Source organism: Bos indicus, chromosome 10 (assembly GCF_029378745.1).
Source record: "Bos indicus isolate NIAB-ARS_2022 breed Sahiwal x Tharparkar chromosome 10, NIAB-ARS_B.indTharparkar_mat_pri_1.0, whole genome shotgun sequence".
Taxonomy (NCBI): domain Eukaryota; kingdom Metazoa; phylum Chordata; class Mammalia; order Artiodactyla; family Bovidae; genus Bos; species Bos indicus.
In genome coordinates, this window is record NC_091769.1 from 13,220,401 (window position 1) to 13,235,412 (window position 15,012).

The 15,012-nt window shown below is 44.3% G+C and overlaps 1 protein-coding gene across 3 annotated transcripts in view; it reads left to right on the plus strand.

Annotated features, from left to right (window-relative positions):
* Positions 1–15,012, plus strand: part of DIS3L (DIS3 like exosome 3'-5' exoribonuclease) — a 32,330-nt gene that overhangs the window by 12,069 nt on the left and 5,249 nt on the right. The window contains exons 1-9 of one of the 3 annotated variants that reach the window (XM_019968150.2): positions 306–436; positions 1,288–1,376; positions 2,748–2,924; positions 4,311–4,389; positions 5,498–5,677; positions 7,718–7,887; positions 8,932–9,093; positions 10,991–11,238; positions 12,336–12,428. In XM_019968150.2, the coding sequence (XP_019823709.2) occupies positions 1,308–1,376; positions 2,748–2,924; positions 4,311–4,389; positions 5,498–5,677; positions 7,718–7,887; positions 8,932–9,093; positions 10,991–11,238; positions 12,336–12,428 (1,178 nt within the window). In that variant the 5' untranslated portion in view covers positions 306–436; positions 1,288–1,307. Of the gene's footprint in view, positions 1–300; positions 437–1,287; positions 1,377–2,747; positions 2,925–4,310; positions 4,390–5,497; positions 5,678–7,717; positions 7,888–8,931; positions 9,094–10,990; positions 11,239–12,335; positions 12,429–15,012 lie in introns of those variants that run through there. The other 2 variants (XM_019968149.2, XM_019968152.2) reach the window with 2 other exon arrangements.

Here is a 15,012-nt window from a genome sequence, read left to right on the forward strand (position 1 = left end):
TGTTAGTGGTGGCAGAGCCTCATGGCTTCTAGGCCATATCAAGAAATGGATGAGGTTTCTGTGGTACTTGGATTTCTTAGAGAACAAGAGATCTCAAGCACTTTCTGATTCTTCTTTTTCTCCCCCAGAGTACCCAATCCAGGATATGTTTATAATGGGTGCTCAGGAAGTATGTGGTGAATGAATGAATGGTTGTCTGTATAAACCAAAGGGGAGCAGACTGAAAGCCACGTATGACGTTCTGATCAGGAGCTTGAGTGTGTCTGCCTTGGGAGGGCTCACGTGCCCCTTGCTTCCTAGGAGCATCTACAATGCCGCCGCTTGGTACTACCACCACTGCCAGGATAGGATGCCCATCGTTATGGTGACAGAAGATGAAGAGGCAATTCAGCAGTATGGAAGTGAAACGGGAGGAGTGTTTGTGATTTCCTTCAAGGTATTTCCAGCTGGGGTGTGTGTGTGTGTGTGTGTGTGTATGTGTGTGTGTTCACTTCCACAGTGGTACCCCTAAGGCTCTGGATCTCTTTGGCAGTACAGAAAAGGGAAAATAAAGAATGAAGACTTTAAGAAGTTCCGCGTCTTTATCACTCTCCACCTAATTAATCTTATCTTTGGCAAATTTGGGCAAACTCCCTGTGACTGTAAGGCCTACAGTTTCTAAGACTGCAGACTAGTAAATCCCTATTGACAGTGAACACATGTTTAGAGTCATAACAGTAATACTAGTAGTAATGACGATAGGTTGAATCTTATAAAACTGCCAACATTCTGTTGTTTTTGACTTACAAAAAGGCAGTTTTACATGGTTCTACCTAAAACTAATAGCCAGCATTTATCTATGGCAGGCACTGTTCTGAGTGTATTATTTCATTTAGTTCTAACAACAACCCTTTGAGACAGGTGTTAGTATCCCCATTTTATTGGTGAGGAAACAGAAAGGCTAAAGCAGCTTGCCCAAGGTCACAGAGAGAGAGTGATAGAACTGGGGTGAGAACCCAGGCAGTCAGACTCCAAAGCTCTTAATCACTAAGCTCTGTTGACTCCAAAACCGTTTTGCTAAATATACACAAAACATAGTTTTAAAGGCCAATCTTCTTTTTCTACTATTCACACTTCTTCACTTGTGACCTTGGGCGCAGGTCAGTAAGAGTAAAGGAAGGGGTGACCTGTGATATTACTTCTGTGAAGGCTGTTGGACCAGCTTGGTGTCCATGTAACAGGCAGGAGCAGCATTATCAGTGACTGTTTTTTGAGCTTTCTGACCAACACAGTTCTCCTATTTCTTAGGTACCTTTTTGGAGAATAGGATGCCTGTTAATCTCTCAAGAGATTACTGGTCACTTCTGCCTGCCCAGTTGGTCGATCAGGTTTCAATGGTGAATATTGTTTTTTGATTCAGAAACTAGAATGAGGCCCCCCATTACCTGTGTCAGTTTACAGAACGTCTAGTTGGATTTTGAATTGTAGATCCTATAAAGGTTCCCATGTGCATGTATTGCTAAAGATTTGCCAATAGAATTTTCTTGGCCCTGCTATAAAGAAAAAGTGTTCCAACATGCCAGAAAAATCCAGGGGCGCTGGATATTAATGGCAGTGTCACTTATTTTTTTTGTTGCAATACATCATGTCTTGTTCCTGCAGAGGACAGTTGACTAAAATTACGTTTTTCTACTTTTTGTGAAAATTACTTTTCTCTGTAGCCCAGTAGCATAGTACAGTTTGATTTTGTATAGCATTTCCTAAGCAAACTGTGTGACCGAGGGCTTTACAGCAGTGTATGATAGCAGAGAAAAGGAGATACTATGAAGTTCAGATGAGCAGGAAGCCCAGAATTTTCTGTGGAGACTTGAAGGTAGATTGGAAGGAGTGAGGACAATAAATTCCTCTTGAAGAAGTGAAGGCATGTAGCCTGGACACGGGAAGTAGATGAAGCGCAGGCAACCTCACCACACCAGTCTCCTCTGGGTGGTGACCTTGGTGTCTTTTCTAGGGCCTCTCTGCAAGTTACACCAAGAAATACAATAATATTCAGTAATATTCTACTTGGAGGCGACCCTGACACTTGTTTGGGAATTATGTTTCATACCAGGTCGTCACATTGATAGAGCGTCCCCACAAGTGTCTCCACATGAAAATTGTGACTATATCTGTATAGTCACAAAAGAAGATGTGGTCCTCAGGGAGCTTATGAGGCTGGAAAGCCTAACACCAAAGAACAGAAACCTCTTTCCTTCCCTCCTCTCTGCTCATCTGAGATTGCCTATAGGTTGAAGGAGGGGAGACTCTGCCTTATTATACTCTACTCCTCACCATTTTTTGCCAGGTTATTTAGATTTCTTATTAATCTCAAATATTTCAAGATTTTTTAAACAGTGCACATGTAGGAGCTTTTCCTCTCCATTCACTGGGGGCTGTTACCTGCAGCAATGAGATCCCTGTAAAGACAGGCAGCCCGGACGTGTGCACATACTTGCTTGTTTGTGGAGAGTGAGGGAGATCTGAAAATGCAGAGTGATCGGGGGTAGAAGCATTCCATGGTAGGAACAGCCTCCCTGCGGTTCCTTGGGCAAGGCTGCCAGGATTAATGAGATGGTAGAAAATGAACCGGTAGCATGAGGTTTGGGAGGGTACTGCCCATTTAACCCCTCTTCAAAACCGCATGCCAGCAGTTCCTGTTCGGGAGTTTTCGTAATGCTGCTATAACAGAATCTTTATCTTCTGATCATGTTTCTCTTGGTTAAATGCAGAACTACCTGGACAATTTTTGGCCTGATTTAAAGGCCGCCCATGAGCTCTGTGAGTCTATCCTTCAGTCTCGACGAGAAAGAGAGAATGAGAGTCAGGAGAGCCATGGGAAGGAGTACCCAGAACACGTACCCCTGGAAGTGCTAGAAGCTGGCATCAAGTCTGGGCGCTACATCCAGGTGAGGGTGGTGATGGAGAATCGGCACGGGACCAACCAGTGTGTTTCCTGCTCTTCTTTATTTGGCTCCTGTCCCAGGCCTCTGATTTCAAAGGCTGTCAGCGAGATGGTCTCAGTAAGTCAGAGTTGCCAGTGTTCCAGGTGACGTGGGAGTCCCCTCCGTAGGCATCAGCCTTGGGTTTGGAGCCGCTCTCTAGTGTTCTTAGTTAGGTTACACACTAAGCATCACACAGGTAGCCTTTCAATGCCTCCCGTGGGCTTCCCAGGTGGCACTAGAGGTCAAGGAACCACCTGCAAATGTAAGAGATGTAAGAGATGCTGGTTTGATCCCTGGATCGGGAAGATCCCTGGAGAAGGACATGGCAACCCACTCCACTATTCTTGCCTGGAGGATCCCATGGACAGAGGAGCCTGGTGGGCTACAGGTCATAGCGTGCACAGAAACAGACACGACTTAGCACGCATGTCACTGGGAAAGAGAATGTATTTTTGCATTAAGGTGTGGAGGTTTGGCAGAATTGTAAAGTTGTTGAAATTGGACTTCCTCATGCCTTTCCCATTTTCCTGCCCCTTTCAAGTGTGTCTGTGTGTTATCTCAGGACCCAGGACCCAGATACTATCAGGGTCTTGAGAGGAAATCAAAATTATTATTCAGATTTCAACAGCTCTGTGTGCTTTACTCTGTGTGTGCATGTGTGCACACATGCAGTTTAATCACATGTGTAAATTGTGTATTTACCACCACAGTCAAGATACAGAACTATTCTACCGTCGATTTTACATATAGATTTTTACATAGATTTAGGTTGAACCAGCACACTAAACTCCCTCCCTAAAGTGTAGGGGTTTTTTTATTATTTATTTATTTGTGGGATCTTTGATCCTTGTTGTGACACGTGAGATTGTTAGTTGTGACATGTGAACTCTCAGTTGTATGTGGGATCTAGCTCCCTGACCAGGATTTGAACCCAGGCCCCCCTGCACTGGGAGCAAGGAGTCTTCGTCACTGGACCATCAGGGAAGTCCCTGAATGTGGGGGTTTAAACACTATATCTGTTGGAGAGGCTAATGCTTCCAATTGGTAATGAAGTTTACAGCATTCCTGAGGATATTTTGGGGAAGAAGATATTTTAAAGACTGCTCATCACTTAGGTAAGATAAATCGTCACACTTGCAACGCTTGGTACAGCTAAGAGTAGGTCAAAATGAAGGTACATTCTCCAGAGAAAATAAACATTGGTGATGAATTATTATTATTATTCCTAAAGAAAGGGATCATAAACCTTATAAGAATATAATGGGGATATTTTCATAAAATTTTTGAGCTATACCTTTTGGAGGTTAAAACAGACAGAAAAGAAGCTTTTCATATTGATTTTGATTTTAGGGAACTCTGAATGTCAACAAACACAGAGCACAAATAGAAGCTTTTGTTCGACTTCAAGGAGCCAGCAGTAAAGATTCAGGTTCAGTATAAACCTTACATAAATTTCCATACTGCTTTTTTATTCTGATATTACAGACTGAAGAAAGCAAAGTTGAAATTGTCACTTCATACGTGCCGTGTCAGATATCCTCACATACACTGGTTGTGTGGAATCATGGGCTTTTTTTTTTCTTCCCTATCCTTTTTGTCTATAATTTCTGATTTTTTGGTAATAACTCTAAAAAATGGTAATAGCTACCATTTTATTGGGTGCTTATTATGTATCAGATACTATTCTAAGCACTTAAAGTAGGTATTGTAAAATAAATAAATAAATAAATAAAGTAGGTATTGTTATTGTTTACTGCCTTCTACACATGAAGAAATTTAACGACAGAGAAGCAAAGTAACTGTCCCAGGATGGTGCACGCGGTAAGCAGTGGGGCTGAACCTGTGAGGTTTTAAGACATAGTCCTGTGCTGCATCACTGAGCTAATATATTGCCTCATTGGAGTCTTTTAAAAAGTAACATAGATGAAAAAAAAGTGTGACTAAATTGTATCATAATAGAGTGTACTGTTAGATCTGCAATGACAGGGTGAGGCTGGAGGAGGGTGAGAAGCAATGGCTTTCTCCGGGCTTCTGCTCGTCAGGCTTCTAGTTCTGCAGTATCTGCAGTTCAGCAGTCTGCTGACCGCTCCCTGGACGCGTGGCCCCCGAAGGTATGAGACAGAGTCCCAGTGTGGGCTGACACTGTCTCATGCAGGGAAGCTACCTTAGAAGGCAGTTGAGGGACTTCCCTGGCAGTGCAGCCGTTAAGACTCTACACTTCCAGGGCAGGGAATGCAGATTTGATCCCTGGTTGGGAAACTTAAGATCCCATATGTCAAGCGGTGGGGCCAAAAAAAAAGATGGTTGGGGGTGGCTTTATGAAAGCACATTTTGCAGCACGGCCTGGCAGCAGCCTTCCTTCCTTCCTAACCTGTGGGGCAAAAGTTTGCCTTCAGTTTGACTTCCATCTTTGAAAGGAGGGAGCTTTTATTTACAATAATGCTGATTAGATCTTGAACGGATTATGTTTGAAAGGCCTCACTGGTGAGGTCTCCCCCTTGGCTTTATGGGGTTTCTCTGTGCTGCTCCCAAAGCAGATCTCGTCAGTGACGTCCTAATCCACGGGATGAAGGCTCGAAACCGCTCAATTCATGGAGACGTGGTGGTTGTCGAACTGCTCCCTAAAAGTGAATGGAAGGGGAGAACCACCGCCCTGGGTGAGAATGACGGTGATGACAAGGCCCTGGGCGAGTCCCCGAGTGAGCCCATGCCCACAGGTGAGCCAGCCCGAAAGCTGCCTGCTCGTCCAAGCAGACTGTTTATTTTTCCTCTCCTTAGTCCAGAAGTACTGCAATTATTAATATATGATATCGTCTCTTTTCCTACATTATCAGTTTCCCGTCTGCAAGTTTATTTAGTTCTCATCAGCACCCAAATAGGCTATAATATGTCTCACCTTAAAACAAAATAAAAACCCTCTTAGGTCCCACATCCTCTCCAGCTATCGCCGTTTTCCCTGCTTCAGTTTCTGGAGAAACTCATTGAAAAGGGAATTCTCTCTCTCCTCTCCAGTTCCTCTCTCCCTGGTCTCTCCCAAAACCGCAACATCCAGGCCCCACCCCCTCCTACCTCTTGTCCTTTGTCAGAGTCACCAGTGACCTCACCGCCCACAGTCCTTGGCACCTATAACCTGCCAGCAGCATTTGGCTGGCAGACCACCGCCTCGTCTTCGGCTTCTGGGCTCTTCTCCTCCACTGGTGGATTCCTCCTTATTCCTTTGCTGGTTCTTGCCTGTCTTACTGTCCTCTCGGATGCACCCGGCCTCCTCTCTGGATCTCTCCCTCTCCGCACACTCTCCCCAGGAGCTGCCTCCAGTCCTCTGACTGTCCCTCCAGCCCAGAGCCCTTCCACAGCCAGTTTTGTCTACTCAGTCATCTGTTTGGCTTCCTCCCCTGGATGTCTTAACAGGCACCTCAAACTTAGCACACCTAATAACAAAATCCTGATTTCTGCCCCCCAACCTGTTTCTCTCCAACTGTTCCCCATCTCAGTAAATGGCAAGGCTGTTCTTACAGTTGGTCAACCCAAGACCTTGGAGCTATCCGCACCTTCGTTCACACATCGGCGTGTGCTGTCCACTCTAGCTTTAAGGCGTGGTCTGGGTCCAGCCGCCCCTGCCCTCTGCCACTTGGCTCCTAAGTCAGTGCACGAAGACCTCCGGGAGAGATTTTCCCGACAGCCGCCTCGCTCGCCTCCCTGTGCCTGTCCTTGCTCCCAGAGAGTCTTCTCGGCAAGGGAGCCACAGTGATCCTTTTAAAATCTTCAGGTCCTGTCAGGTCTCTGCTTCTGCCACGGTTACCAACTTGTCCTTTACCACCTGAGAAACAAGCTTTCCCCAAACCTCACACCTCCTCTCCTCACTTCAGGTCTCTGCTCAGAAGTCACTTCATTTGAAATAGCTGCTATTCTGACCCTTCATGCTCCTGGTCACCTTACGCTACTCTGCATCTCCTAGCAGTCCTCCCTGCCTCACATATTTGTCTCCCGCCCCCACAGACACCCAGACTGGAGTGTAGACCCCAAGCAGTCAGGGACTTTGTTCTGATACAGCTGTGTTCCCTGCTAGAACCTAGAACAGGGCCTCCATAAATACTTGGGAAAAGCAAAGATAGCACTTTTAAATGTTATACTTTGCCTTTTCTTGACTTCAGTCTGTGATGATTAAAAGTTTTACGTATCAGACTTATGATTTGTATACTTTTTCTGTGAATAATGTTGAACCAAATGATTTTGGCTGGTAGGAAAATGCAAGACAGTGAAAACGCCCAACAGAAGGCATAGGTTTAAAAAAGTGAAGATCAGGGACTTCGCTGGCAGCCCAGTGGTTAAGACCTCATGCTTCCCCTGCAGGGGGCATGGATTCAATCCCTGATCAGGAAACTAAGATCCCTGTGGTCAAAAAAAAAAAGGTGAAAATCATTGACTTTTCCCAACATACCTAAACCTGAGTTTGGTGAAGTAAGGGCCGAAGAGAAAGTGGGACTAATGGCTTCTAAAAGTCACCCCACAAAAAAAAAAAAAAAAAAGGAGGGGGGCGCATACTAACAGTGTTTATTTTAAAAATTACCTATCTTAAAAAAAAAATGATCCATCCTTCTTAAAAGAAAGGCAAATGTTTGCATCTCTCAAGTTGTGTGGATGTGCTTGAAAAAATTGGATGTTGCATTTCCTGTTTTCTTCCTCACTGCTGAGCTGGTCAGAGTCCAGTTAGGTGACACCTTACCAGCGAAGGTTTCTTTTGTTTTGTTTTCCCAAAGGCAGAGTGGTAGGCATCCTTCAGAAGAACTGGCGGGACTATGTGGTGACATTTCCATCCATAGAAGAGGTCCAGTCACAGGGCAAAAATGCTCAGAAAATCCTAGTTACACCTTGGGATTACAGAATTCCCAAAATCCGAATCAGCACTCAACAAGCAGAAGCCCTCCAGGTACCCCCTCTCTTCGCCTCTTGTCTCTGCCAGCTTTTGAGCAGTACCAGGAAACGTTAACTTCTTTGCATAAGAAGGGGTAAATTATTGATGGCACGTGGCATTCCGAGATCCTGTTTTCTAAAAATTCTAAATATATAGAATCATCTATTAAGTAGTCCTTGGTTAATAAATGAAGGCCAGAGAGAAACCGTCCTAGAAAGAGCTGTCAGGACAGCTGGAGAGAACATTCATTATCCAGCTGTCCAACACAGAAACTTCCAATAGATACACTTTGCCAACGCTAACAAGCTTTCTTCCAGCAAGTGATATAGAAATACGATTGCTCTGCCCTGTGGGGATGATATAGTGGTACTTCACAGAATCGATTATCCATAAAGGAACAGAGTCCCGGAGAGAAGACATAAACAAGAAAGTTAGAAATTAACCTTTACTGTGGCAAAGGGTGCAGGCATCACCCAGTCTGATTTGCCCGATGTTCTGTAGTTTGTAAATGAGACACTGAAGCAGGCTGTCCCCAGCCAGTAACCTGTTCATCCTGTACCTTTCCATCCTGAAGCCTCACTCAGGCTCTCAGAGGCCAGGTGCAATAGCTGCTTTCCGTATCTGTGGCTTGCTGGAATATGGGGCAGTGAGGTTCAGTTCACGCTGATTACCTTCTCCCCGCCAAAAGATGTCTTAAGAAATTAGAAAGTAACTCCAAACACACACACAAATTGGACTGTGCATAGTTGGGTTTTTCCCTTGGGCTGCATATGTTAACTAGAACGTGTCGCAGTTGGTTCTCTCTTTCTCAGGTTTTCATCTTGGTGCAGAGAGGTAATGCCTCCCTTCAAAGCACTGGGTTAAGCATTTACCTGCCATCTGACCATTTAGTAAAACAGGAAGAACCCAATAAAAGGAAAAAAAGAGAAGAAGATGGTTATTTGTATTAATAAATTGGCCACTGTCTATGGAGCTCAATGCTGTTTATCCCTTGTTTGGTGTTGCTAATTGACCCACTTACTCCTGATACTGGGTTCGTGTTTCCCCCTCTCTGTGCAGGACTTCAGGGTGGTCGTGCGCATCGATTCCTGGGAGTCGACATCTATGTACCCAAATGGACATTTCGTGCGTGTCCTAGGAAGAATCGGAGATCTGGAAGGGGAAATTGCAACCATCCTGGTGGAGAACAGCATCTCAGTTGTCCCCTTCTCCGAAGCTCAGGTCAGACTCGCCCCAGTCCTGTGGTCTGATAAAAGACATTCTCTGCTTTTTCGTTCGTCTGCCGTTGTTGTTCTGTCAGTAAGAAAGAAAAATTTTTGTACTGTGTAACAAACTGCTATCTAAACCACAGCTAATGGGAGAAGTTCATTCCTCTTTAACTCTGTGTTTGAACGAGACTGGAGTCAACTTCAAGTGCAGTTTCTTACAGCCTCATAGCTCTCAGATTTTTACATGTTTCCAACTGTGCTTACAAATGGTATGTCAGCATCTTATCATCAGTATGCATCCATTCCCCGTAACTACATGGGTACCTGGTTGTTACAGACCCACTGGGCTCTGCTCCCTGTCTGGATCATTCAACCAGAGGCCTGCAGAAAGCTGTGGGAAGCAGCTTCTTGGGTATACATCTCTGACCCATGTATCAAAAAAATCATGCTCATTATGAAACCATTTTTGTAACCTTTACAGAAAACAAAAATTGTGTGAACATAAAGCATCAGCTATTTCTGTCACGTTATGATCTGTTAAAAATCCTCATAAATTGTGTTTATTATTCTTGCATAGCTATATTCATAGTGCACACAGGCTATTTTTTGCTTCTTGCACTTAAAATTATTTCTATGTGTTGACATAGCCTACTTACTGTTAATAATGATGGCAAATTACTCTATATTGATGTATTCTAGTTTACTTAAGCTTTCCTCAGTTGTTGAGCATTTGGGATTTTTAATGTTTCAGTATTATAAAAGGTGCTACTTCAAATGTTTCATAAACATCACTTTTTTTTAATCTTTTGATCATTTTCTTTGGAATGTAATACTTAAAGTGAGATTACCAAGTCAAAGGGCATAAAAAATTTAAATAGCTTTTGCTGTGAATAGGCAGGTTGTCCTCCAGAAAAATTGGGCCAGTTTGCATTGTCATCAAGAGCATATGGGTGTTCTTATTTTCATTATAATTTTTGACAGAATAGTAACTATAATAGTAAAAATACTTTAGAATATCTTACATTATTAAAATTTTATGTTTAACATTAGTATCTTGAAATCATTTGTTGGCTTGTTTTGACAGCTTAGTGAAAATGTTGGAACAAAATAAAACATGAATTAGACTTCACAGGACTAGAATTCTTCCTTTTTAGCCTACTTAACTGCAAATTGATGGCTTGAATAGGTAATAATGCAGAAAAAAAATGCCCAAGATTGATCCTGCTTTAAAAAGGGAATATGTTTTTAATATCTGGGACATGTTGATTTTTTTCAGGGCTTGACTTGAATTAAAAGCTCAAATATATTTAAACAAATGGATCATTTGAAAATGCGGTAGATATTGTACTTTTTATAAGCCACCCATTCATTCTTGCCCGCACCCTCACAACTAAAGGAACTGTAAATGCTCTGGAACATTTCCTGTCAGACTGTAGAATCCTCAAGGGCATGCAGATTGTGTCTTTCCTATTGAGTCCCGACTTTCCAGAACCTCACACGGCTCCTGACACATATTAGGCACCTAATAAATAATTATTGCTCAAAAGAAACAAATAGGTAGAAGGTAGTGAGTAATGAGGGGCTTCCCAGGTGGCACTAGTGGGAAGAATCCGCCTGCCAATGCCGGCGACGTAAGAGACTCGGGTTCAATCCTTGGGTCGGGAAGATCCCCTGGAGGAGGAAATGGCAACCTACTCCAGTATTTTTGCCTGAAGAATCCCATGGGCAGAGGAGCCTGGTGGGCTACAGTCCGTAGGGTCGCAAAGAGTTGGACATGACTGAATGAGTTAGCACACGCACACAATGAGTAATGAATGGGGTTTCTATGCGGTCACATGGAGAATGTTAGAGAGTTTTTATGGAAACTTCTGGTGCATGAATTGCTGAATCTTGGGCCTCTCCCTGTACAGATGTGTGAGATGCCAGTCAACACACCGGAAAATCCCTGGAAGGTAAGTTCGCAAGAGGAACGAGAACGTGAAGACCTGAGGAAAACCCACCTGGTGTTCAGCATCGACCCCAGCGGCTGTGAAGATGTGGATGACACCCTTTCAGTCCGAGCCTTGGATAATGGCAACCTGGAGCTTGGAGTCCACATTGCAGATGTGACGCACTTTGTAGCACCACACTCCTATATTGACATTGAAGCTAGGACAAGGTAATGCTTTTAGAAATCAGCACTGGGATTGTGTGGGTGTGACTATAATGTGTTCTGCAACTGTGCTAAGTCACTTCAGTCGTGTCTGACTTTTTGCAACCGTATGGACTATAGCCCACCAGGCTCCTCTGTCCATGGGATTCTCCAGGCAAGAATACTGGAGAGGGTTGCCATTTCCTCCTCCAGGGGATCTTCCCTACCCAGGGATCGAACCCAAGTCTCTTACGTCTCCTGCACTGGCAGGTGGGTTCTTTACCACTCGTACCACCTGGGAAGCCCATGCTAGTTTCAGATTTTTAAAACAAAGATTTCACAATTGGGAACAGTCCTGAAGATCCTTCCAGAAACGGCAACCCACTCCAGTACTCTTGCCTAGAAAATCTCATGGACGGAGGAGCTTGGTGCAGGCTCCTGTCCATGGGGTCACAAAGAATCGGGCGTGACTGAGCGACTTCACTTTCACTTCCCCTTTTCCTTGAGAAAAGTAGTATCTTGATCAATTACGTTTCCTTTGTTTTTTGGCTGCATTCTCCAGTTGGGATGAGTGGGGGCTACTCCCTAGTTGCAGTGTGCGGGCTTCTCTTTGCAGTGGCTTCTCTTGAGGGAGGTTGCAAGGGCTTAGTTGCCCCATGGCATGTGGGATCTTCCCAGATCAAGGACTGAACCTGAGTCCCACGCATTGGCAGGTGATTCTTAACCCCTGGACACCAGGGAAGCCCCTGCCTTTCCTTTTTTAACAAAATCTTTTCACATGTTGTATGCTACAGTGAAATGGGTTAAATTTTTCATGTAGTAATATCCTATTTTCTATAAATACTGGATCGTTACACTTTAATTTTTCCTACACAACTAAGATTTGTGCCACTCTGTCTTTCTCTTTTATATCAGTGGAAGAATATTGAGCCCAAAGCGGCATCACTTAGAAAAGTGGGAACACAGGCATAGCTTTGTTGCCCAGCCTGCTGCACTTTATGAAAAGCAGCAGCCTTGGGGAATTGGCGCTGAGCCCTCAGCCATTTCCTCACCGCAGCCTGTGCCGTCAGCAGTTCTGCCTTTTGCTGCTGAAGGTCATGGACCTGCACATGTGTCGTTCACAGGGCCACCACTTACTACTTAGCGGACCGTCGCTATGACATGCTGCCCGCCATCCTCAGCGCTGACGTGTGCTCCCTCCTGGGAGGTGTTGATAGGTGAGTTGGTTCATTATTTCTATCGTCAGAACTCGTCCTGGTCCTTCTGTGATGCCTGGTAGCTCTTGCTTGTGGCCACTTCCTTTTTCTAAGCTACTTTCCCACCGCCCTTCCCACCCCTTCTTTCCCCCCCAGTCCTCTGTTTGGGGGCAGCTTTATTGCTCGCACCTTCCCTTCCCTTCCACTCCTCTTTTCTTTTTGTCTCCTTTCCTTCTGCCTAGCTGGGAGGCTGCTTCTTCCTCTTGTTGACTTTTTAAAGTCAAAGTCTAAGAACAAATGTATGTCCCTTTGTACATATATGTTCCCTGGTTGAGGCTGTTTTTCACAAGGATCATGAACTTAGGGAGTTTTGTGGTTATTTGTTGTAATTAAAGTTTATATCTGTCCTTGAAGCTGAAAATTCACACCTTCCAAAAGATGTTTAGTGAAAGGCTCCCACCTGCCACTTTGCATCAGTTACCAATTTCTTAAGTATTTTTTAGATACAATACTGTAACGAAAAAGCATTCTCAGTTTTCCACCTTCCTGTATGGGAAACACCCAGCTCTTCCCTGCTATGTCTTTCTTTCCCATAAGTCTCCTTTGTCTTTACAGAGGGCACATTACATCTGACACTGCTCGCCACCAGATGTCTTTCTCCACACCAAGCTATTCTCTGCAACCGCAGCTGGGTGTCCTACAATTTAATCAATTCTGATGCTGTCTTCCGCAGAGACGGCATCAGGTTCCACAGGGTAAGGGCTCAGTCTCACACAGCTGTCCCCCTCTCCCCAACTTCAGACACTGTCACAGGCCCAGATTGTCACCGTGCTTCTGACTGACCCGCTGTAGATTAGAGCAGGGGTCCCCAGCCCCCAGGTCATGGACTGATACCAGTTAGGAACCAGACCGTCACACATCAGGTGAGCAGTGGGCAGGCAAGTGAGTGAAACTTCATCTGTATTTACAGCCACTCCCCATGGCTCGCGTTACCGCCTGAGCGCCGCCTCCTGTTGGACCAGTGTTGGCATTAGATTCTCATAGCACGGACCCTGCTGCTCTTGACTCATCCTGAAACCATCGCAGTCCACCCCTGGTCTGTGGAAAAACTGTCTTCCATGAAACTGGTCCCCGGTGCCAGAAGATTGGGGACGCTGGATTAGAGCTTTCCACTACCCCTTCCTTGCACTTCAGATGCCACTTGAAAGTCAACATTGTTACCTGTACTTCTGACCTACTGGCTATAAATCAGAGATACCCAGACCTCCTCCTCAGGTTCAATTAATTGTTAGAGCAGCTCTCAGAACTCAGCAAAACAATTTACTTATGTTCACTGTATAAAAGTATATGATAAGGGATACAGGTGAACATCCAGATGAAAGAGTTGTGTAGGGCAAGGTATGTGGAAGGAACACGGAGCTTCTAGGCCCGGGGTGCCACTCTCCCAGCACCTCCGTGTGTTCACCAACCCAGAGGCTCTCCAAACCTCGCTCACTGGGGATTTTATGGAAGCTTCATCACATTGGCGTGATCCATTAGTAACTCCATTTTCAGCCCTTCTCCTCGAGAGAATGAGGGGCAGAATTGAAAGCTTCTAATCATGGCTTGGTCTTTCTAGTGACCAGCCTCCTCCAGGAGCCCACCTCATTAGAACCAGACATGCCTATCTCCCAGGAAATTACAAGGGTGTCAGGAGCCCTGTGTCAGGAGATAGGGACAAAGACCAACATAAGTTTTCTGTTATTTCACACACTGATGCACATATTTGGACATGTGGTCTTTCTTTGTCATACAAATGGTAACCATATATATACTCTTCAGACCTTGCTTCTTTTTTAACTTAACAATGTATCTTGGAGATCATTCCATATTAATAACAGTTCTGTATCTATGGAAATTTGGATTGCTTCCAAGCTTTTGCTATTATAAACAAAACTGTACTGAATTACTTGGACTATAGCTCATTTCACATTTTTAAAAGTACAGCATCTCTGGAAGATAAAGTCCTAGAAGTGAAATTTCTGTGTCAAAGGGTATATGCATTTGTGTTTAAAAAGCAAAGCGCCTTCCATAGAGGTTATACCAGTTACATTCTCCATCACTGTATGAGAGTGCTAGTTTCCCCACAGCCTTGTCAACACAATAGATTGTGTTTTTTTATCTTGGCCAATTTGATAAATGAGCATGGTATCTTAAAAGTGCTTTTGATTTGCATTTTTACTTCTGTGCGTACAGTCATTGTTTGTATGCCTAAGCCGTTTGTGTATCCTGTTCTATGAACTCTTTCATGGTTTTTGCCCCTTTCTCTTTTGCTTTCTTGATCTAGTAGTAGTTGGTATGTAAGAGCTCTTCACATGTTAAGAAATTAGCTCTGTTTTTGATGTCAGTTGCAGATGTTAGAGTGATGGTGCTAAAGTCGTTCTTTACTAAGTGAACTTTTTGCTCATGAACCTGCCATCAAGACTGATATCCTAGTTCAGTGTTACCTAGTAGCATTCAAAAGGCTTGACTCCTCTTTGCTAGAGAGCCCAGTAGACTTAACTCTATCAGTGCTGTGCTGTTCTAAGGAACATGGAGAACCATCAAGTTGGGCTTGCAACAGTTC